Below are 25267 nucleotides of genomic sequence, written 5' to 3' on the forward strand. Positions count from 1 at the left end.
TTCCCACCGCTCCTCATCACACAGTATTGATCAACGCTTCACTGTGTCGCCTCATCTCTTCCACCTTCTCCTAGTTCTCTCTACTACCCGCTCCCTATGTTTCCCTCCACCTGCTGTGTCCTGCATGCTGTAGCCTCACGCATGTGTCCTCGTCAGCATGACTTTTGTAGCATTTGAATCACTTTTAGCTACAACTAGTTTAGACCATTAGTGGCATTTCTGTAGTTCTTTTTAACGGAAGGTTTGTAACAATGTTTCATTTAGGTGAATCTCAGAAGATGACATGATGATATGTGCATACGTGTGCCATAAGGGCGCCTTTGGTATCCGGACTTTGTACCCGCAGGTTTCTCTGCATCCTATGGATTAATACACTATATATAACTTCCATCTAATGCAGATGGTTGCCGAGCAACATCACACCGGATATCATGGACAATGCTTTCCAAATGAAAGGGGCTTTCCTATAAACATAAATGCCCTCAACCACTTTAGTATCAGAGATTTATCACTTTTTTTTTCGGCCCGCCTTCTAAGGGCTCAGTCAGACGGGCGTTTGTTTGCTGCGCATTTTTTTGCGCAAAACGCAAGTGCACAAATCATCCTGTGACCGAAGCGGGCGTCACGCTGAAAAAAACGCACTTGACTGCATTTATGCGCACATAAAGCGCGCTGCCCGCTATCCCCTGCTACGGCTGTGACAGCTGCAGCAGGGGATTCCTTGGATGTGAAATCCCTGCATGCTGTCACATCCAGGGGCTTCACCTTGTGGTCAATGGGGCCAGCGGCAGCAGTGGCGGCCCCATTGACATACAGAGAACATCGCGATCCTCTGCACAGATTTAATGCAGGGTTGTAGTGCAAGAATGCAACATTTCAGGCAAAGCCCTTTATCGAGCAGAATGCCCCCACAATGTCCTCCACCCCCTGACATGACTGCATCCTGTTTGATAAAGGGCTTTGCTCCAAACGCTGCCTCCCCGCAGTCATCTGGAGTGCGTTAATAGATCATTCCTGATTCTGTCATTCAGCGGAGGTGTGCTGTCCAGCCTTACATGTGCCTGCGGTTGGAGCCCATGACAGTCGGGCTTTGGGATTTTGTACCACATTCCTATAGTCAGTTGCGATGTCAGTTGAGGCCTTTGTGGAAGACGGAGACAGCCTGGAAAGCTTCCCTACAAGTGTGGTGGTGGGCTACTTATCTGTGGCCCACCCTGTATAGACTACTGAAAGTGTATAGATAGTATTTATTACACCATATGGCCCTTCTACGCTTTGGTAAGGGCCTCAATTAATGTTGCAAAGTTCTACCAGTCTTGCTGCTCATAGGAGTTTTATGGGCTCTCTTGATTTCATTGGAGCCCAGAAAAGACAGCATGAAGGCGAACAGCGCTGCCGTGGTGAATTGTGGGAGCAGGGAATATGCATAGCCCAACCCTTTCATCAATAGAAAACCAGGAAGCAAAGAGAACTCATGGGGGTACTGAAGCAAAAATGACAATATTCCCCAGAATACGCACCGATTAGTGATACAAGGTGTAGAGGATGTGGTCGGAGTAGTCAGTTAGCAATTTTTCTTGGTGAGCAAACCCCTTTAAGAAAGGACCTGTCATATCAGGTCAGCCCCACTGACTCTATCGCAGCTTTCCTTGTTCCTTGTCCCATTGGATTTGGCTCCAGGCACTTTGAATCTGTCAGTTGGGTAGTCTCAACCACTTACTGTCAATCAAATATGATGTCCTCCATTGACAGGGGGGTGTAGATAGAAAGAAAAGCTGTGATAGAGACAGCAGGGCCGTGACTGCAAAGCTTAGACCCAAGGAGATGACGGGTGCTCTGCATCACCCATATCCATGTTTGGCTGTTGAACCCCCTACAGCTCATAGCAGCATCCCCCCCCCCCCCCCCTCACATGACAAGGCGGCGCCTCGTACTGCAGCCTTCTATTTCCATACATTACATATTGTCTTAGTGATACCTTTAATCCGAGTGCAGGATTAGTTCTTCTCTGTGTTTGCGGTTTACACCAGCGCTTTGTACCAGCGGCGCTCGTATGATCTTCTTGTTGGTTGGTTTTGCTTCACACAAATGTTTACACCATTCAGATGGAAACTTGTAATTCTACTTCTACAAATGAACACTTTGGGCTTGTTGCCCGTTCTGGTCTTTTCCATGGTGGCTGTCAGAGGCCGGTAAGTGGATGATCAGGGCTGTTGGATAGATGTCATTACCATACAGCACAAGAATAAGTCACCTTGTGATGTACTGGTGGAGGGCCACCAACTTGTGGCACGGCCAGCTGAGGTCACTTGGCATTGCTACAACCTCTATCAGTCAAGGAAGGACAGGGTGTTTTTGTTTTGGGTCTTCACCCCTGTGACCGGCTCCTTTTCTCTCATACCGTTAGAACCTAATGCGGAGATACGTTGGCGTCGCCGGACGGTTTATACTCAGGATTTTTCCTATTGATGTCGTTTGTAGGAAGGAGCCGGCAGGTTTACTCTCATGTTCCATGAAGGCCCGCTCACACCCGCGTTGGGGCTTTTAGTCACAATTCCGTCTCTCTATTCAGTTTGTGGAGCCAAAAATGGAATTAAATGTTTCTTTTTTTGTAACGCTGTCAGTTCGCTTCCGTTCCATTGCGATTCCTTTTTTCTGCTGGAACAATTAGTGCCTTCTCAGTGCTACGTCTTCCAGTAATGAAATCAATAGGGATAAAATGGAAAGATTTAATTTCACTTTTCTGCTCCAAAATCAGAACAGATACAGAAAGCCCTAAGAATGCAGGTGTGAAGGAGCCCAAAGTCTACCAAAATATAATTCTTGACTAGTGAATAAAAAAGCAAAAAAATGCTCCAAAATGATGAAGCACCCATCATGATGGGCAAAGAAATGATGTAAGATAAAGAAAACTGGATAGTCCCCTCTCTGATGGCCTCAGCACCGCGGCTGCGGTCCACACCGGTCCGATCTGAGATGTGACTGCCAGTGGTCATGTGTCACAGGTGGTGGCAGGGGGACAAGAGCGAGGAGACGGTGCAGCAGATGGAGTAACCAAAGTGAAGCTATTTATTACTAATGAAAAATATTAATGAGAATTAAAGAATAAAAACACAATTATAGTCCACGATACCAACAGGATTGTGCTGTACACCATCTGTACAACGTGTCACTGACAATGCAGAAGAACACGTGGGTGATGGGGGTGATAGTCCTCTTCAAAAGTCAATGTGAAGTCGCCCCCAGATTCAAAATTCAACAAAAACTCAGTTTGACATTGAATTTTGTTGTTATTTGTATAGCATCAACTTATGTTGAGGTAATTATTATTTATTACCCCACACCAAGCTGGGTGCTCATTTTACCGACCTCAGAAGGATGGAAGGCTTAGTCAACCTCGAGCCAGCTACCTGAACCAAGCAGGAATTGAACTTGCAACCTTCAGGTCGTAGGTGAGAGCTTACACTCTGAACTACACAAGGCTCATGCTTGAAGCAACCAACATATCCCAGAGGAAACGTCTGTCCTTGTGCCTTGTTTACCCTACCACAGACCTGCGGGCACACTGTCCTGGCGATGTGCACACCTAATGTTGAGGGGCCCCCACTCACACTCGTTGGCAGGAGGGACAGCTCAATTACCTCTGAACTGCCCAAGCCAGGAGCTTAAAACTCAACTGCTTCCGGTGCTCCTCCATTCAACTGCTACTGCGGTATCAGCAATACTAATAGCCGGCTGGACAGCAACCCCACAAGCAATGCACTCCCTCCATCCACAGCTCCGGTTGGGTGTTCGCTGCACTGTATCAGAAGTTGTGACCACTGACCTCTCCCCCCACCCTCCGGCATCTGTGTTCCTGCACACCGAACTGTATGCAGTGCAGATGCTGGGGGGAGAGGTCATAGCTTCTGATGATAGCGCAGCAGCTGCCTGACCAGAGTTGTGGACCAAGTAATTGCACTGCTTGTGGGTTTGCTGACCGGCTGCAGGTCCAGGACGGCGGTCACCACTACTACTGTGGTCACTATTACTACTGGGGCTATTGGCGTCACTATTACAGCCCCTACTAGCGTCACTATTACTACAGGACCACAGACAGGGTCACTATTACTCTATCAAAGCCTGAAATACTGTGTTTTTTTTTATTGTGCCTGGGGCCCCAAAAAGTGCAGGCCAACTCTCAGCATTTTAGTAATGGGGCTTAGCCTTATGGTGTCACTGGGGCGGAGCTTAGAGCCAGAGGTCCCCTGGAGCTCACAGCAAGCAGTAGAGTCTCTGTGGTAAGAGGGGAGCTGGGCAGGACTCTCCCCATTAATACATGTGCCGCTCCGATACCTAAGGCCACTGATTGTTGAGCGGTCACTTGAACAATTAACAGCACTTCACAACTATACTTGCTTCTGGGATCGTACCAGCAGCACCGGAAGGGGGAGGTGATCGGAGAGGGGAGCCTGGCTTCTTCTATATAGTTCGTCTGGAATGAATAGCCAAGTTATGCTACAGTAATCCATTCTCAAAGTTGGTCACAGAAGCGCACATCATTTTACAGAAATGACCACTAAGTGTTTGTGCCCATAATATGACAAATAGCTATTGGGAGCATCCATCACAAATGTCTTACTGCTGAAGTCCCCTCACCCTGTGACCTTCTACACCAACACGCTCTTCACTCTTGGTGAGTAACGCTGGGGTGCGCCACGTTCCTCGAGTGCATACTGTGTTGGAGAATACAGTGCGCCCCACATCCCCCCGGTGCTCCACTTGTGTATTATACCTGCGATCTAAACAATGCAACTGTATTGAAGGTGTTTTCCCACCAATAACATTTATTCTTGATTCATAGGTTAAGGGATAAATGTCTGATCATTTGGGGTCCGACCGCTGGGACCCCCAACAATTCCGAGATCTATGTGCCCTAAATCCTCCTGGAGAATAGAGCAGTAATGCACAGGCGTGACTACCATTTAATTCACTTTTATGGGATGGAGGAATATTGCTGGATGCATCACTCTCCCTCCATCCTATTGAAATGAATGGAGCAGTGGTCATACATGCAAACCACCGCTCCTCAGATCTGGACACCCTGAATCCTCCATGTGAATTGAGCAGTGGTGCGCATGAGTGACTATTACTTCATTCACATCCATGTAATGGAGGAAGATCCCTGAGTGCATCACTCTCCCTCTGTCCCATACAAGTGACTGGATCGGTGGTCATGCATGTGAACCACCCCTGCGAGATCTGGGCACCCTAAATCCTCCATGTGAATGGAGCAGTGTTGCACATGCTGGACCACTGATCCATTCACTTCTACAGGAAGGAGGAAGCTTGCCGAGCGCATTGATTTCCCTCCATCCCATAGAAGTGAATGGATGTGTGGTCACCGATGCACAACGCTGCTCCATTCACATGGAGGATTCGGAGTGTGCAGATCTTGTGAGCCATTGAGCTGAACTGAAAACTCTTATTTGCGCTAGTTTACATGAATATATATGGCTAAAAAGAGAATTTCTATCAAATGTAGGCAGTGTTGCTAGAACACATGTCACCGTACAACCAAGGAAACCCCATAAAGGCAGCAATATGTATCATCATCAAATCCAACATTCCATTAAAGGGTTCTTCCACTTTTGCCCCACTCCGCTGTACGAAACTGACGCTTCTGTCGATAACAACCTGTCGCCTGTTTCTTCTACAGATGTTTGGAGAACGTTGTCCAGAAATACCTGAATCCCGTGACTTCCTAAACACGCGATGTGCCCACGAGGAGGACTACTACTTAGACCAGTTACACCCTGGCTACGTGCCCATCTCGTTCTTCTTACAGGACTCGAGGAAGCCTCCAGAATCTACCTTTTGCTACCCTCCAGCTGGTTCCAGGGCGCCATATGTCTGCCCTAAAGAGCAGTATGTGTGAAGCCGCGCACCGGCAGGGCCTTGCACGTCGTACCCGATGACCCAGTACCATTGCAGTCTTACTATACTCCCTACATGCTACCATTTCTACAGCCTGCCCCCCTTTATATGCCACCCTATGGTGGTAAACTGCCAGAGGCAGGCTTGCCTTTTTATTTTTATGGAGTGTGTATGCGAATGAACTTAAGTATTCTTACTCGAGGCGATAACCAATGTGGATGTGTAGCTAAAGAACTTTAGAGTCTACATTAGAGAGACAGGCCATTTTCTAAAAACATATATGGCATTTCACAAACATACATGAACTCTAAAAACGGTCAAATTAATCACCTCCTACTCAGTTTGGTCAACCTAGGTAAGAAGTAGGGCGGATATAAGCCAACAACACTACAACCTTCCCTCTTTTACAAAACCAAGAGTCACCAAGGCACATTTATCAATGTGTCATAGACTTTAAGGGGCAGAGGAGAATCCCTGGTCAGAGTAGCCCCAAGAGGTAGAACTTGAGGCAAGGGTGGTGCACAGGTGTACCGGACTGAAAGAGGCAAGACACATGTGCTGCCAGACTGGTATGCCGGTCAACCAGAGTCAGGGGCCCCCGTTCAATGAGGTGACCCGCCTCAGGCTGCAGGACTGGCGTTGCCACTCAGCCAGCACTCACTTTTTACTAGACATATTAATGGCCACTTAAAAATAATTGCCAGCCACAAGCGGACTGGGCCTGGTGCTGTCACTCTTTCGGCGGCTCTGGTCAGATGGCCACCACACTGCCATCAGAGGTTGTGACCACTGACCTCTCTGCACCCCTGGCATCTGCATTCCTGCACACAGATACCACACAGTACCCAGTGCAGATGCAAGGGAGAGAGGTCAGGGGTCATAGCCTCTGAAGACAGCGCCTAATCGGAGCTGTGGACCAAGTGAGTGCAATGCTTATGGGGTTGCTGACCAGCTGGAGGTCCAGTCCGAGGGGGTCACTATTACCACTAATATCACTATGGGTGGCAATAATAATACTAAAGCCACTATGGGGGTCACTATTAATACTACTGGGACCACTATGGGGTCACTATTACTACTGAAACCACTATGGGGGTCATTAATACTACTGGGACCACTATGGGGTCACTATTACTACTGAAACCACTATGGGGGTCATTAATACTACTGGGACCACTATGGGGTCACTATTACTACTGGAACTACTATGCAGGTCATTAATAGTACTGGGACCACTATGGGGTCACTATTACTACTGGGGCAATTAAGAGGGTCATTAACGCTACTGGGGCCACTACTGAGGCACTATTACTCTGCCACTTCAGACAAGTCTCAATGCTTCAAATGTGTCTTGAGCATTCTTCAACACCTATAAAATGAGTGTTTATTTTTGTTTGGGGGGGCGCTATTTCACACTTCACCTCAGGGAGCATAAAGGTTTGGGGCTTACCTGACCAGAGGTCCTGTTAATGTTGTAAACCAAGGTAAAAAGAGGTAGAGAGAATTGAGGTTCTGGTGCAACGTGTTGGTAGGTAATAAATCAGAGGACAGTAAAGACGATGGGATTGGTTCTTCTAAGACAATACTTTATTCCAAACGGGCAGGTGACGAGTTTCGAGGTACAATCAAAGATACAAGAGCAGCAGCACTCCACTAAGAACCACCATCAGGTGCGAGGTGTGGATGGGGGTGCAAGCTCAGCTGGTCCCAACTTCCAGAACCACAAGATTTGTCCAAAAACAGCATAGAAGAGCAGCTCCACCGATAATCCACAATGTGATGATTTTATTCAATCCATATAGAAAAAATAGGGCAGCAACGTTTCAACTCCTCCTGGAGTCTTTATCAAGCTGAGATCAGCTGGGCACCCCCGAATCCTCCTGATCTCAGCTTGATAAAGACTCCAGGAAGAGTTGAAACGTTGCTGCCCTATTTTTTCTTTATGGATTGAATAAAATCATTACATTTTGGATTATCGGTGGAGTTTCGAGGTACATGGACCTCATCATCAGACAGCTGGGTTTATAAGACTTACCGCCCTCGGTCATCTATACCTTCCTACACGTGTGAACAGGCATCCAACAGCTGGTTGACGTCTACAAAACCCGAAAACTCTCCCTGGTGTCTTGCGCCAGAAATAATAGGCACCACTTTAGAATTTTGTCTTTTGTAAGAGTTGCCTAAACGGCGCAATGAATTGATGAATGTTTAAGACAAATGAGGGGCAATACAATAAAGACAATACATATGGCGCAGTATATAGAGTAAGGGACTGTTCTCCTCAGTTCTGTAACCACGATGGGGTCTCTAGTGGTCTCAGACAAGTCCTGCAACAACTACTGCTAAATCAGCCCTCGGTTTACCAATAAGGCTGCTGTTCCCGTATACCCGGCCGGACGGGTGACATGCTGAAGGAAAACTGATGCCAGAACTGATCTAATAGTTTCCTATGGGACTGTTCCTGGCATCCAGTGCCGCTCTAGGTTATATGGCGCCCTGTGTTTAGTTATTTTGGGGACCCCGATCATAACAAAAAGTTATATACATTGTCCTAGTAGGCAGTCTGACTGTACTCTGCAGATACCAACAATATAGCTTGTATACCTACACAAGAACAGCTCAGTGAATAAATAAGGTACCAGAACAGAGCTCATATCTCAAATACAGCACCATCACCAAGCCCAAAGCATAAACAGAATACCAAAACCAACCTCAGTACAAATGCACAATATCAGAACCAAGTCCATAGCATAAATACAGTACCAGAATCAAACTCACAACATAAATACAGCACCAGGTCCAAGCTCATAGCGTAGCTCCACGTGACACTGCTGGACCGAGGAAGATCACCCGCAGCCTATTTCCACCAGCTCTGGCATAAAACAACTGATGGGAAACCAGCCTTAATGTACGGTGCAGCAAAGTACAAGTACGAGGGGATGGAAGGTTGTAATGCTGTTGACGTCACCGCCTGCCAATGACAGAAGACTAATGTATTAGAAAGTGATGATAACGAACCAGAAGTGAATCGATTCCACTTTGATTTGCTGATACAAACATTTAGTTTTCCATGTATATTTCTTAGAGAGAACGGTTTTTACAATGGGTTATAAGTGATGGATGTGGAGGCCGGTCCGTCTGCTACATGCGGAGCGCGGCGACTTCTGTATATCACTTTTATGCTGTTTATTTATATCTATGTTGTCTGAGAATAAAGATGATTTTATCAAACCAGCGGCTCCATGATGTGACTAAGGGGGTGGCGGTGCGGTCAGATACACGGGGCGTGGTGAGGATGGCCCTTTAACACAGTAACAATGTAACATGTACATTAGTGACACATGCCGTCATGATGGCACAAGCCCATAAGCCCCGCCTCCTGCTCAGCCACAAGCACCGCCTCTAGGACACCTAAACATAATGGATGTGACCATAACTGAGCTCCCCCAGAGGACCCCGCTGCACCGTCATCTGCAGCTCATTTACCTCCATTCCTCTCGGGTGCCTTCATACATACCAGAATATTCCCCCGCAGACATGTACACCGACATCTGCATATTCAGCCGTGATATGGATTTAAGCCATTTTTAAATCCTCTTAATTAGAAGATTAGAGACATGTTAGACATGAGGATTTGTGTGCAGATTTTTCAGCTTGGCGCAATAGTGTGTATGAAAGCCCCCTCCATGACCACATCCCTCTGCAAATGAAGCAACTACTCTATTTCACCATTAAAAGGGACTTTTGGGACCTATAGTATCGATGACCTCTCCTTAGGAGAGGCCATTAATAGGCTAATTCAATGGGAGCTGTGCCTGCAGTACCAAACCGGGCCACTACAGCGCTATCTGCACTGACACCGGGCCCAGTGATCGGCTCATTAGTGGGGATCCTGAATGGCAGACTCCTGTCAATCAACAGCCCCCATGGCTGACATAGATTTAGCCTATTGAGCCGTGTCTGTGGCAGGGCTTAATAGGATGCCCACAAAAATACATTATAGCTAGAGATGAGCGAACGCGTTCGTCCGAGCTTGCTATTCGTGCGAATATTAGGGTGTTCGGGATGTTCGTTATTCGTAACGAACACCATGCGGTGTTCTGGTAAATTAAACTTTCTTCCCTGAGACGTTAGCGCTTTTTTTTGGCCAATATAAAGACAGGGAAGGCATTACAACTTCCCCCTGCAACGTTTAAGCCCTATACCACCCCCCTGCTGTGAGTGGCTGGGGAGATAAGGTGTCACCCGAGTATTGAAATCTGCCCCTCCCGCTGCTCGCTATGGATGCATTCTATATGCGCTCAATGGGGCCAGCGGCAGCAGCGCTGACCCCATTGAGAACATATAGAAGACAAATCCTTCTTCTCTGGCACAGCTGTAACAGCTGTAGCAGAGAAGAACGATGTTTGCCCATTGAATTCAATGGAACCGGCAATACAGCCGACTCCACTGAATGCAATGGGCTGCCGGCGATCGCAGGATGAATGGTCGGAAAGGGGTTAAATATATAACCCCTTTCCTGCAATTCATCCAGAAATGTGTTACACTAAAAATATATACCGGCGTATAAGGCGACGGGGCGTATAAGACGACCCCCCAACTGTCACCTTATACGCCGGTAATACAGTGGAGCAAAGAATAAAAAGCATTACTTACGTTTTTAGATGATCTGCGGCGCTCCTGCAGGCTGTCACTCCCTCCTGGTCCACGGCAGACAAGCTTTCTCCACGAAAGACTTTAAATCCCTGCCTCCAGAAGCACATGTGCCTTCAGCCAATCACAGCCAATGACAATGATGTCATTGAATGGCTGTGATTGGCTGTGTTTCTGGAGGCGGGGATTTCAAGCCTTGAAATCCCCGCCTCCAGAAACACAGCCAATCACAGCCATTCAATGACATCATTGTCATTGGCTGTGATTGGCTGAAGGCACATGTGCTTCTGGAGGCAGGGATTTAAAGTCTTTCGTGGAGAAAGCTTGTCTGCCGTGGACCAGGAGGGAGTGACAGCCTGCAGGAGCGCCGCAGATCATCTAAAAACGTAAGTAATGCTTTTTATTCTTTGCTCCACTGTATTACCGGCGTATAAGGTGACAGTTGGGGGGTCGTCTTATACGCCCCGTCGCCTTATACGCCGGTATATATTTTTAGTGTAACACATTTCTGGATGAATTGCAGGAAAGGGGTTATATATTTAACCCCTTTCCGACCATTCATCCTGCGATCGCCGGCAGCCCATTGCATTCAGTGGAGTCGGCTGTATTGCCGGTTCCATTGAATTCAATGGGCAAACATCGTTCTTCTCTGCTACAGCTGTTACAGCTGTGCCAGAGGAGGACGATCTTTATGCTGACAGTGGGGGGGGGGGGGGGGGCACTCTTGCCGCTATTGTGGCTTAATAGTGGGACCTGTGAACTTGAGATGCAGCCCACCATGTAGCCCCTCGCCTGCCCTATCCGTCACTGTGTCATTCCCATCACTTTCCTGAATTGCCCAGATTTTCACACATGAAAACCTTAGCGAGCATCGGCGAAATACAAAAATGTTCCGGTCGCCCATTGACTTCAATGGGGTTCGTTGTTCGAAACGAACCCTCGAGCATCACGGGAAGTTCGTTACGAATAACGAACACCCGAACATTTTGGTGTTCGCTCATCTCTAATTATAGCACTTTTCATATCCAATTTCACGTCTCGCTATGTTGTTGATACGCTGCAATTTACGTCGCCCAACAGTAAAAGTAGAGAGCTACATTCTGCTTAACAAACCAAACTATCGCCGCTTTAAGTAAACAGATGCGGGGCTACATCTGTACTGCGATATTAAAGAACTGAAGTGGGGAATATTGTATCCAAACTCAGACTGTCGTAAGGCCAAGTCCCCTAGCAGGACTACTTAGAAGAAAAAAAGAAAAGTTTTAGATTTATTTTTTTAAATATTAGAAAATAAAAAAATTAAAAATTTGATCAAAAACTTTTTTCACATAAAAATCAAAATAATAATAAAAAAAAATATTTAGTATTTAAAAAAAAAGCGAAACTGTTAAAATATTGCATTATTTATCCCAAATAGTGAATGTCGGGAAAAAAATCTGTAACACCGCAGCTGAAGCTTTTTTTTCTCAGCCTTCTACTTGTATGCACCCCATAATGGGACTAATGAATGCCGCCGACACCCCATAACAAAACCCGCCTCCTACAGCCTCACTGACAGGAAATGAATAAGCTACGGGGTCCAGAAAATGTGACAGAAAAGAAATTCTATTAAAAAAGAGGGTTTTTTTTAACCCTTTGAGGACATGGCCTTTTTTCCCCCCATTTTCGGGTTTTCCTCTCCCTTTTAATTAATCCTAACTCCTTTATTCATCCATCGCCGTCGCTGCATGAGGGCTTGTTGTTTTTTGCGGGACGAGTTGTAGTTTTCAATGTTACTATTTATTGTACCTCATAATGGACTGAAAAACTTTTTAAAAATTCTAAGTGGAGTAAAATGAAAGAAAAATTAACTTCCGCCATCTTTTGGTGCATCTTGTTTCTACGGCGCACAAACTGCAACACAAATGACCTGATTTTATTATATAGGTCAGCACGATTACTACCATACCAACATATCGGGGGTTTTGATTCGCTACTTTTATGTTTTTTAAAGGATTTTACATTCTTTAATATTTTCTGAGCGCAATAACCATTTCCACCCCCCCCCCCCCCCCGCCCGGCCCCCACCACACACACACACACACATAGTTGTACGCGGCTCGTTCTTACGGGACGTCCTGCAGTCTGCATTGGTACCATTTTGGAATTCATACGATACTTTGACCCAATCTGGAGAGGGTGACCTGTGCGGAGTGAGCTGCTGCTCGGCTGATCTCTCGTGCCCGCCGTTACATCTGCCCGTTTCCAGGGTGGAGCGGAATGGATTCCGATACCCAGAACCACCCAAGGAAGATCTGTTCATCCCTGGTCTACAGCGGCCCACGGCCCTGCGATACCATCTCAGCCTACAAGTCACGGCGCTTCAACAGAGACCATCAGTACCAGAATGTTCTGCTTACTGGTTTGGAACTGTTGAAGCATTTATTAACCCCTCGCTGTGAGGAGAGAACTGCTGTCATTAACTGAACTGGTTCAGCCTTTGTTACAAGTGGACCCAGCAGGCGCCGGGCGGCGCAGCAGCTATTACTGTTAATTAAAAGTTCGTGGAGAGCAAGATGGCGTTGAGTGATCCTTCCTCCATACGCGAGCCGTTGAGCACTTACCCCCAGCCGTGTGATGGGCAATACTATGTGGCCGGACCACCAGTAGCCCTTCTGCACTGAACACCACAGGAAGAATTGATTCCTTCTACTCAGTACTAGAGATGAGCGAGCACCAAAATGCTCGGGTGCTCGTTACTCGAGTCGAACTTTCAGTGATGCTCAAGAGTTCGTTTCGAGTAACGAACCCCATTGAAGTCAATGGGCGACCGGAGCATTTTTGTATATCGCCGATGCTCGCTAAGGTTTCCATTTGTGAAAATCTGGGCAATTCAAGAAAGTGATGGGAACGACACAGAAACGGATAGGGCAGGCGAGGGGCTACATGTTGGGCTGCATCTCAAGTTCACAGGTCCCACTATTAAGCCACAATAGTGGCAAGAGTGAGCCCCCCCCCCCTCCCACTGTCAGCATAAAGATCATTCTTCTCTGCCACAGCTGTAACAGAGAAGAACGATGTTTGCCCATTGAATTCAATGGAGCCGGCAATACAGCAGGTTCCACTGAAAGCAATGGGCTGCCGGCGATCGCAGGATGAATTGTCGGGAAGGGCTTAAATATATAAGCTCTTCCCTGCAATTTATCCAGAAATGTGTAAAAATAAAAAATATATATATACTCACCTGGTCCCGGCAGACGGAGTTCAGCGCGGCCAGCTGCAGCTCTCCTGAACTGCTCTGAACAGCTGTGAGTAGTATTCAGCAGCCGGGGATTTAAAATCCCCGCCTGCTGAATGAGCTGCCTCTAATTGGTCACAGGCTGACCAACCAGAGGCAGATCTCACTCACACACCCATTCACGAATTTATGAATGGGTGAGTGACTGCTGCCTCTCATCTGATTGGTCCCGCTGAGCCAATCAGGTGAGTATATATATATATATATTTTTTTTTTTTACACATTTCTGGATGAATTGCAGGGAAGGGCTTATATATTTAACCCCTTCCCGACAATTCATCCTGCGATCACCGGCAGCCCATTGCTTTTAATGGAGCCGGCTGTATTGCCGGCTCCATTGAATTCAATGGGCTAACATCGTTCTGCCGGGACAAGGTGAGTATATATTTTTTTTTTTACACATTTCTGGATGAATTGCAGGGAAGGGCTTATATATTTAAGCCCTTCCCGACAATTCATCCCGCGCTCGCCGGCAGGCCATTGTTTTCAATGGAGCCGGCTGTATTGCCGACTCCATTGAATTCAATGGTCAGTGCTTGTTTAATCGAGATGAGTACCGCGTGGTGCTCGTCTCGAATAACGAGCATCTCGAGCACCCTAATACTCGAACGAGCATCAAGCTCGGACGAGTATGCTCGCTCATCTCTACTCAGTACCCTTCGTCAGGTCCGCAGTGCTGCCTTGTCCTGCACCTCCGAGCATCCCTGAGGCCCCTCCTATGTCCCCTCCATCAACCCCAGGGCCACAGCATGTGGCGGGGGATGAATCCCTGTAGGCACATGCTGCTGTTTGGACTGCAGCAAAGAGGAATTGCTTAAGTAATTTTTCTAATGCTGGAAAACTCCTTAAACCCTCAATGCCCCAGGATGTACAGTTACATCAAGATCACAGCTGTTAACCCTTTAAATGCCCTGATCGATATTCTGGGGGCCCAACGTCCGAAGCCTCAATGTTGGCGAATCCCAGCCATGATTTAGTATTCCACGTATGGCGCTGCGTGCGACGCTGATGTGCAGTCAGCCAATGGAAAAGGTCACTGGAAGGAGATCTGCCGCGCACTCGGGAAGAGGAAGAGCGTTCGGAAAGTTCACTTGGTACAAATATGATAATTAATGCTGACGGCACATTAATTATTGACAGGAGCCTCGCTGCACGTCTGCGGCTAAATAGTAAAAGCCGGAAGGGAAGAGAGGCTTTATGACAGACCGAAATGAAGGAGAGACGTATGAGTGGCGTCCCGTGCTAGAACATTCCGGACGAGGGTCTCCAGGCTATTGTGTTACACTTCCTCCATAGGTAAAACTCTATGCACATCATAAAGGGTTAATATACACTGACCGCCCCTTTATTACCCCCATCTAGTAGCGTTGGACTCCTTTGGTGCAGAACCGCAGCCGTTCGTTGTCATGTAGATCCCACTCAGTGATGAAATCCTCCTGCAGGAATACCGGCCCCTGCGGACAGGAAGCTTCTTGTACCTCCCCAGATTAGATGGCAGTGCTGACATGTTCTGACAGGAAGGGGTCAGCAATTCATGCTGCTTGTGCCAAACTCTGACGTCCCATCAGCAACAGTAATCTGCATCCATCTGACCAGGAGATGTTTCTCTGCGGCTCAGTGATACAAGTTTTGCGCTCTTTTGCCCGCTGGAGTCTTTCTGTTTCTCTTAGACACAATGGCGCTGGAACTGGTCGCCCGCTGTTATCCCATCCGTGCGGAGGAACGGCGAGTTGTGCGTTCGGACACGTTAGTTGGAGCTCCAGCGTTGTATTCAGCTGACTGTGCTGCCTGTTGGTCAGAATGATTCCTGACATCCTCCTCCGACCCCTTTCACTGATGAGTTGTTTCTGTCCGCAGGATCCCCTTTCACTGGATGTTTCCTGTTTTACCATTCTCGGTATACTCTCTACACCGCTATATGAGAAAACCCCCCGCGGTTGGCAGTGAGCCCCCAGCTAGTCTAGCACTGATGACCGGCCTCGTTGGAAGTCGCTCCGATCGCTGGATCTTCCATCTAATGTGGATTCACACTGAAACTGATCCTCAGAAAACTTGTCACATGATTTTATGCTTCGGGGTCACGGGGGGAATTACCGTACAGGGATACATTGTATCCCCCATCCACAGCGCCACGCCGCCCCACATTGTATCCCTCATCCAAAGCACCGCGCCACCCTACATTGTATCCCTCATCCACAGCACTGCGCCGCCCCACATTGTATCCCTCATCCAAAGCACCGCGCCGCCCTACATTGTATCCCTCATCCACAGCGCCGCGCCGCCCCACATTGTATCCCTCATCCACAGCACCGCGCCGCCCTATATTGTATCCCTCATCTACAGCACCGCGCCGCCCTACATTGTATCCCTCATCCACAGCACCGCGCTGCCCTACATTGTATCCCTCATCCACAGCACTGCGCCGCCATACATTGTATCCCTCATCCACAGTGCAGCGCCGCCCTACATTGTATCCCTCATACACAGCACCGTCCTACATTGTATCCCTCATCCACAGCACCGCGCCACCCTACATTGTATCCCTCATCCACAGTGCAGCGCCGCCCTACATTGTATCCCTCATCCACAGCACCGCCCTACATTGTATCCCTCATCCACAGCACCACGCTGCCCTACATTGTATCCCTCATCCACAGCACCGCGCCGCCCTACATTGTATCCCTCATCCACAGCACCGCGCCGCCCTACATTGTATCCCTCATCCACAGCACCGCGCCGCCCTACATTGTATCCCTCATCCACAGCACCGCGCCGCCCTACATTGTATCCCTTATCTACAGCACCGCGCCACCCTACATTGTATCCCTCAACCACAGCACCGCGCCACCCTACATTGTATCCCTCATCCACAGCACCGCGCCGCCCTACATTGTATCCCTCATCCACAGTGCAGCGCCGCCCTACATTGTATCCCCCATCCACAGCACCGCGCTGCCCTAGACTGCCTCCTTTATCTTAATCCACCACCCAGCCCGCGCCCTTCACTCCGCTAACGAAATCAGATTAAATGCCCCTTTACGTTTAATCAGTTTTTCTTAAAATATTGCAAATATTATTAAATAAACAATAGCAGTAAGGTCTCTGGACCATAAATGTATAAAAGCCGTAACCTTAACATTTTCTTATATTTTACGATTCTCCTTTTGGTTTTCTGATTCGTTCATTTTTACATTATATTGTTATAGGATGGGGAGATAGAACTTATGGAATCATCAGGTTTAACTGTCACACTGCTGGATCTACGGATCGCTTCTACTGTAGTTATAATCAGAGAGATGACTGAGCATCCATGTTACATCCTACAAGGAGGAAGTGTCTTGGCTCCAGATTTTAACATAACTATATTGAAGTAAGTTTAGTATTGTTAACTTAGAAGTAGAATTTATCAGAAAGCGGAAAGAAGGAAAGAAAGAAAGAAAGAAGGAAAGAAAGAAAGAAGGAAAGAAAGAAAGAAGGAAAGAAAGAAAGAAGGAAAGAAAGAAAGAAGGAAAGAAAGAAAGAAGGAAAGAAAGAAAGAAGGAAAGAAAGAAAGAAAGAAGGAAAGAAAGAAAGAAGGAAAGAAAGAAAGAAGGAAAGAAAGAAAGAAGGAAAGAAAGAAAGAAGGAAAGAAAGAAGGAAAGAAAGAAGGAAAGAAAGAAGGAAAGAAAGAAGGAAAGAAAGAAAGAAGGAAAGAAAGAAGGAAAGAAAGAAGGAAAGAAAGAAGGAAAGAAAGAAGGAAAGAAAGAAGGAAAGAAAGAAAGAAAGAAAGAAGGAAAGAAAGAAAGAAGGAAAGAAAGAAAGAAGGAAAGAAAGAAGGAAAGAAAGAAGGAAAGAAAGAAAGAAAGAAAGAAGGAAAGAAAGAAAGAAGGAAAGAAAGAAGGAAAGAAAGAAGGAAAGAAAGAAGGAAAGAAAGAAAGAAAGAAAGAAAGAAAGAAGGAAAGAAAGAAGGAAAGAAAGAAGGAAAGAAAGAAAGAAAGAAAGAAGGAAAGAAAGAAAGAAGGAAAGAAAGAAAGACAGAAGGAAAGAAAGAAAGAAGGAAAGAAAGAAAGAAGGAAAGAAAGAAAGAAAGAAGGAAAGAAGGAAAGAAAGAAAGAAGGAAAGAAAGAAGGAAAGAAAGAAGGAAAGAAAGAAGGAAAGAAAGAAAGAAGGAAAGAAAGAAGGAAAGAAAGAAGGAAAGAAAGAAGGAAAGAAAGAAAGAAAGAAGGAAAGAAAGAAAGAAGGAAAGAAAGAAAGAAAGAAGGAAAGAAAGAAAGAAAGAAAGAAGGAAAGAAGGAAAGAAAGAAAGAAGGAAAGAAAGAAGGAAAGAAAGAAAGAAAGAAAGAAGGAAAGAAGGAAAGAAAGAAAGAAGGAAAGAAAGAAGGAAAGAAAGAAGGAAAGAAAGAAAGAAGGAAAGAAAGAAGGAAAGAAAGAAAGAAGGAAAGAAAGAAGGAAAGAAAGAAGGAAAGAAAGAAGGAAAGAAAGAAAGAAGGAAAGAAGGAAAGAAGGAAAGAAGGAAAGAAAGAAGGAAAGAAAGAAGGAAAGAAAGAAAGAAAGAAAGAAGGAAAGAAAGAAGGAAAGAAAGAAGGGAAGAAAGAAAGAAGGAAAGAAAGAAAGAAAGAAGTAAAGAAAGAAAGAAGGAAAGAAAGAAAGAAAGAAAGAAAGAAAGAAAGAAAGAAAGAAAGAAAGAAAGAGAAGAGAAGAGAGGGGGGAGGGAGAGGAATAATTAAAGAAAACAATATATATAGATAAGATTAAAAAAATAAAGGAAGTGATAGAGACATATCAGAGGATTGAATTGGGAGGTCCCGTGAAGTATCCCGCTGCCTTAACAAGACCTCAGAATCGGCAGTGTTTGGAAACTCTAGCCAAGGGCTCCACATTGCTATAAATTTCTCTGGGAATCCTGAATCTTCAGACAGCATCTCCTCCATTGACGTGATCTCATTCAGTTCCTGTATCCACTCATGGCAGTGGGTGTTTGTGGAGTCTTGCAATGTCTGGGGATAACGGCACATGCTGCGGTTAAGAAATGGCATAAGATATCCTTCTTTATTGATGAGGTGGATCCCCGGAGGATGGAGGGCAGGACAATCTGAGGGGACGCTGTAATGGGTCGTCTGGTAACTCTTGTGTAGGTGGAGAACACTATGTTTCAGAATGGTCTCAGTGAAAGACAGTCCCAGCTCACGGGCAGCATAGTCCCAGGGCCCGAGCCGTATCTCCAGCAGCTTGAGGACATAGATGGATAGATACAATGTAGCTTATAATTCTTCTCCTTGACTTTACAGGCAATGGGCAGCTTGTGGGCCAGTAGACATGCTTTGTTCCACTCCTCCGGTGTTATGGTTGTAGTGAGCTCAGTTTCCCATGCGCTCATAAAGATGAGATCCTGAGTGGACAGACCCTTGATCAACCAGCTATAAGTTTGTGAGAGGTATCTGATCGGAGGCGACTGTTTAGTGAATAGAGTCTCTCTGGAGTCAGTGGGGCTGTAAATGTAGAGTTAAATATGTTAGTGTTGAGAAAATCTGAAAGTTGCATACATGAATACAATGAGAGCGAGACTTCTGGGTGAAGGATTTTAGGTTCAGCGAGGGAGGGTATCCTTTTTCTGTTCAAAATCTGGTGGATTCTAGTGTCATCCAACTTCGACCACCCCATGAATCCATCAGTTGTAAGGCCTAGCGTAAAATCAGGATTATGGAAGGCCAACACAGCACCTCCTCCCCTTTTATTAGGTCTGTTTCTTATAAATACATTGTATCTTTCAAACCTTGTATCCAATCATGTGTATCATCCCACCAAGTTTCCGTGATGCCGATCACATCACATTTCTCTTCCTGTGTTAGGAGCTCCAATTCTCCTTCTTTGTTTCCCAGCTCTGTGCATTTGTATAAAAACATGTTAGTTTGTGATCGGGGTCTCTTGCTCCTCTACTTTCCTTCTGAATTTCTTGTCTTTGTTCTTTTTTTTCACTTCTAATAGCGAGGTTCTCAAATGTATTAATTAGCTATATATTTTTACCTTCCACTTCCCTTCCCATATTGTTCTAGTTTAAAGCTCTCCTAATGAGTGAAGCAAGGCGCCCACCAAAAATATGCTTACCTCTCTGTAAGGTGCAACCCATCTCTAGCAAGAAGTCCATCATATAGGTAATTTACTCCATGGTCTAGAATTACAGAGGATGGCAAGGAGATAGTTTTTTTTGCATATATTCTTTATTTTTCAATTAGTAAAAAATAAGGGAAGGGTTACAATAATCAGTGGATAATCACAAAATAAAAATAATCAATCATATGCCTAACAAAGAAAACAATGACAGCTCTGCTGATGCAGCGAGTAACAGTAGATAACCATCAGAAAACCAGTAAGGGGTAGACGCTAATGCATAGTGATCAGATGAGTAGGTAAAGAGACCTTGGTAATTAAGGGATGGGTTGTGAGAGTGGGTCACGTTCCTCGTGTGTGAGGCAAGGAGATATTTAGCATTTCTGATTTAGTGATATTTATTTTAATGTTACTGAGTTTCCCATATTTTTGGACCTCTGCTAAAATCGATGGGAGGGAAATTCGGGGCTGGGTGACATATAGAAGCAGATCGTCGGCATATAGTGAGGTTCTGTACTGCTGGGGACCAATGTTAATACCATATACACTGGGGTTCCACCACAAGGCTATAGCCAGAGGTTCCATGACCAGTGCGAAGAGTAACGGAGATAGAGAGCAGCCCTGTCTGGTGCCATTAATGGAGAATGGAGTTGAGAGTATTCCATTTGTTCTGACCTGCGCCGATGGTCTGTCAGAGGGTGAGAATTCTGTCTTTACCTTCCTTTATCAGGACTAGGGTTTTGTTGGTGTTATCCCTGGTCCATTTATTTCAAACCTCTCATTCCTGCCTCCAAGACTTCTCCAGAGCAGCACCAGTCTGTTAGAATTGGGGTTGCCACCAGGGGTGCAGGGACCCGGGCTGGCGTCTCTGTCCGGGGTTACCCCACTCTGGTAGTTGAATGCGGTGGCCGGCGGTGCGCCCCGCGTCGTGTGCAGACGCGTCCATCCACTAGTCGGCCACGCGGCACTCTGGTTGGTGCACGCCGCCAGGGGGAGGCGGTTTTATGATTCCCCCGGTGGTCATGTGACTCCCCCGCCCTCTGGGCGGGGAGTTCTACCTATAAACCTGGTCGGACAGTGTTTGGTTTTGATCCGTTCTGCCGACACCCGCTATCTCTGACTTGACTTCTAGTGTTTGATGACTGCTTGCCTCTGATTTCGCCTCTGATTATCCTTCCGTACTGCGCACGTGCTTTCTGGTTCTGACCCTGCCTGGTTTTGACTATATTCTGGTTGCTGATTTGGTTCTGTTGCTATTCAGGTTCCCACCTGTCTATTTCCCAGTTCCTCCTTCCCAAGATCCCTGACACTAGTGCAGCGCAGGGACTGTCACCCAGTTGTCGCTCTGGGGCCTAACCCAGGGGAGCAAGTAGGTAGGAACAGGGGAGAGGGTTGGCATAGGGAGTCCCTGTTCTTCTGCCCTGGCCAGCCATAACACAGTCCTCTTGAACGTGCTACCCTAAAACTATCCAGGCGATTCCCAACACACAAAACTTCAGGCGTGCTCTAAAAACGCACCTCTTCAGGGAGGCAATACCACATCCCCTAAACCAAACCCCTCTGTACTCTGCCTGATAACCTGCTCCCTGACCTACTGACTGCAATCCCTGCCAGCCGCCATCAACCACCTCCTGCAGTCACTATACTGCCTAACCATTGTCTATGTGTATAGCACCCTTCACTCTCCACCTTGCCATCTCCACCACGCCGTACCCTGCACATCTCCACCTCACCACACCGCGCACATCTCCACCCTGCCATACCGTGCATATATCCACCCTGCCATACCGTGCATATATCCACCTCGCCATACTGTGCACATCTCCACCTCGCCATACTGTGCACATCTTCACCCCGCCATACCGTGCACATCTCCACCCCTTTACCTTCTGTATCACCCCATTATTTGTAGTATGTAAGCTCGTTGGAGCAGGACCCTCACCCCTATTGTTTTCATCAACTGATTATTACATGTAACCGGGGTTTTGCATCTGTATCCCCCTGTTTTGTAAGCTCTGCAGAATATATTGGCGCTATATAAATAAAGATTATTATTATTACAGGCCGGATACAATGCTGAAGTGACAGTTTAACAAGCAGCGTTCTTATCACTCCTGGCACACAAGCAGGAGGAAGGGACCTGATCAAATAGCCGGCTGGATAAGGATTTTATTAGAATTGCCCCCATACTGGTAAAGCAGGTGACATCCGGATAGAAGAGACCGGGATCCCGCGATATGTATACGGTGGAGGAAATGAGACGCACAACAGAGCAGAGGTAGAAAACACGGAGGAATGACGGAACTGACCAAAAGATCTATCAAACGTCGGGAGAGCCCAAGTTATATCAGTACAATCAAACTGTTCTAGTTAGTGGTTGATGAGAACTTGTTCATTGACAGTGCAAATTCCACCAGCGGATCCACGCAAAAACCACGGCAGAAAGATGCATTTTTTCATGCGACTTTAAGGTGGAATTCATGCAGAATATTCTGCGGTGAGTTCTGCCGTGTGAACATGCAATTAGAGTATGCGAAAAACTACACCCACAGAATAGGAGATAACTCGCTGATCCTGGGGGTCCCCACCTATCCCCAGAACTGGACTCTTGTGTCCTGTCCTGCCTTTCACTGTGGGGGTCCCCACTAGAGATGAGCGAACGTACTCGTCCGAGCTTGATACTCGTTCGAGTACCACGCAATGTTCGAGTTACTTTCACTTTCATCTCTGAGACGTTAGCGCGCTTTTCTGGCCAATAGAAAGACATGGAAGGCATTACAACTTCCCCCTGCGACGTTCAAGCCCTATACCACCCCCCTGCAGTGAGTGGCTGGGGAGATCAGGTGTCACCCGGGTATTAAAATCTGCCCCGCCTGCGGCTCGCCACAGATGCATTCTGACAGAGATCAGGGACAGTGCTGCTGGTGCCGGAGCTGCTATAGGGAGAGTGTTAGGAGTTATATTAGGCTTGAAGAACCCCAACGGTCCTTCTTAGGGCCACATCTGACCGTGTGCAGTACTGTTGAGGCTGCTGTGAGCAGTGTTGCACAATTTATTTTTTTTTGGATATCGGCCGTGCAGAGCATTGCGTCCGCAGTCTGCAGTCATTGTACAGAGTATAGGGCCAGTACTGATGAGGCAGGGACAGTAGGAAAGGTGAAAGAGATATACTGTCTATATAGGCAGTGGGCTTTTTCAAACAAATTTGGGGAAAATACTATCTTTGGGCTGCCTGTGACCGTCTTGAGTGTACTGCGTCTCTGCTGGGGGTAGTAGTCCTAATTAATACGCAGCTAAGTGTTACAGCAGGCTTGCACAAAATTGTTTCCTGGCTCTGCGTTGCCCGTTACATCACTGCCGTCATCCCGTCCAGAGGGAAACAGTATACATATATACGCTGCCTACAGTATCTGTCTGCTGTCTCAGCTCAGCCTTTAAAAAAATAGAAGCAAAATACTTAAGGCCTACTAGTGGCCTTTGGACACTTGACTGCTTCTGCGCTGTGAATTCCACTAGCTCAGTCATACGCACCTACGTATCACTACAGGCTTGCACAAAATTCTTTCCTGGCTCTGCTGTGCGTTCCGTAAGGGAAGTCAGCCTCCAAGCACAGGCCAATAAGCGGCACATTTAATTACAGCGTTCTCTTTCTGCATTACTGGTAATACAGCATGCTGAGGGGTAGGGGTAGGCCTAGAGGACGTGGACGCAGTCGAGGACGCGGAGGCCCAAGTCAGGGTGTGGGCACAGGCTGAGCTCCTGATCCAGGTGTATCGCAGCCGACTGCTGCGGGATTAGGAGAGAGGCACGTTTCTGGCGTCCCCACATTCATCTCACAATTAATGGGTCCACGCGGTAGACCTTTATTAGAAAATGAGCAGTGTGAGCAGGTCCTGTCGTGGATGGCAGAAAGTGCATCCAGCAATCTATCGACCACCCAGAGTTCTACGCCGTCCACTGCTGCAACTCTGAATCCTCTGGCTGCTGCTTCTCCTTCCTCCCAGCCTCCTCACTCCATTACAATGACATATTCTGAGGAGCAGGCAGACTCCCAGGAACTGTTCTCGGGTCCCTGCCCAGAATGGGCAGCAATGGTTCCTCTCCCACCGGAGGAGTTTGTCATGACCGATGCCCAACCTTTGGAAAGTTCCCGGGGTCCCGGGGATGAGGCTGGGGACTTCCAGCAACTGTCTCAAGAGCTTTCAGTGGGTGAGGAGGACGACGATGAGACACAGTTGTCAATCACTCAGGTAGTAGTAATTGCAGTAAGTCTGAGGGAGGAGCGCACAGAGGATTCGGAGGAAGAGCAGCAGGACGATGAGGTGACTGACCCCACCTGGTTTGCTAAGCCTACTGAGGACAGGTCTTCAGAGGGGGAGGCAAGTGCAGCAGCAGGACAGGTTGGAAGAGGCAGTGCGGTGGCCAGGGGCAGTGGCAGGGCCAGACCAAATAATCCACCAACTGTTTCCCAAAGTGCCCCCTCGCGCCATGCCACCCTGCAGAGGTGCTCAAAGGTGTGGCAGTTTTTCACTGAGAGTGCAGACGACCGACGAACTGTGGTGTGCAAGGTTTTTCGCGCCAAGATCAGCCATGGAGCCACCACCACCAGCCTCACCACCACCAGCATGCGCAGACATATGATGGCCAAGCACCCCACAAGGTGGGACGAAGGCCGTTCACCGCCTCCGGTTTGCACCACTGCCTCTCCCCCTGTGCCCCAACCTGCCACTGAGATCCAACCCCCCTCTCAGGACACAGGCACTACCGTCTCCCGGCCTGCACCCACACCCTCACCTCCGCTGTCCTCGGCCCCATCCAGCAATGTCTCTCAGCGCACCATCCAGCCGTCGCTAGCGCAAGTGTTTGAGCGCAACCGCAAGTACGCAGCCACGCACCCGCACGCTCAAGCGTTAAACGTGCACATGGCCAAATTGATCAGCCTGGAGATGCTGCCATATAGGCTTGTGGAAACGGAAGCTTTCAAAAACATGATGGCGGCGGCGGCCCCGCGCTACTCGGTTCCCAGTCGCCACTACTTTTCCCGATGTGCCGTCCCAGCTCTGCACGACCACGTCTCCCGCAACATTGTACGTGCCCTCACCAACGCGGTTACTGCCAAGGTCCACTTAACAACAGACACGTGGACAAGCACAGGCGGGCAGGACCACTGTATCTCCCTGACGGCACATTGGGTGAATTTAGTGGAGGCTGGGACCGAGTCAGAGCCTGGGACCGCTCACGTCCTACCCACCCCCAGAATTGCGGGCCCCAGCTCGGTGCTGGTATCTGCGGCGGTGTATGTTTCCTCCACTAAACCACCCTCCTCCTCCTCCT

The 25267-nt window shown here is 47.4% G+C and overlaps 1 protein-coding gene across 1 annotated transcript in view; it reads left to right on the forward strand.

The window, feature by feature from the left end:
- Positions 1-7667, forward strand: part of NECTIN1 (nectin cell adhesion molecule 1) — a 38488-nt gene extending 30821 nt beyond the window's left edge. Inside the window, exon 4 of the mRNA XM_066572587.1 lies at positions 5699-7667. Coding sequence (XP_066428684.1) covers positions 5699-5917 — 219 coding nt within the window. The 3' untranslated portion in view covers positions 5918-7667. The remainder of the gene's footprint in view (positions 1-5698) is intronic.
- The last annotated feature ends 17600 nt before the right edge of the window (positions 7668-25267 follow it).

Source organism: Eleutherodactylus coqui, chromosome 6 (genome assembly GCF_035609145.1).
Source record: "Eleutherodactylus coqui strain aEleCoq1 chromosome 6, aEleCoq1.hap1, whole genome shotgun sequence".
Lineage (NCBI taxonomy): Eukaryota > Metazoa > Chordata > Amphibia > Anura > Eleutherodactylidae > Eleutherodactylus > Eleutherodactylus coqui.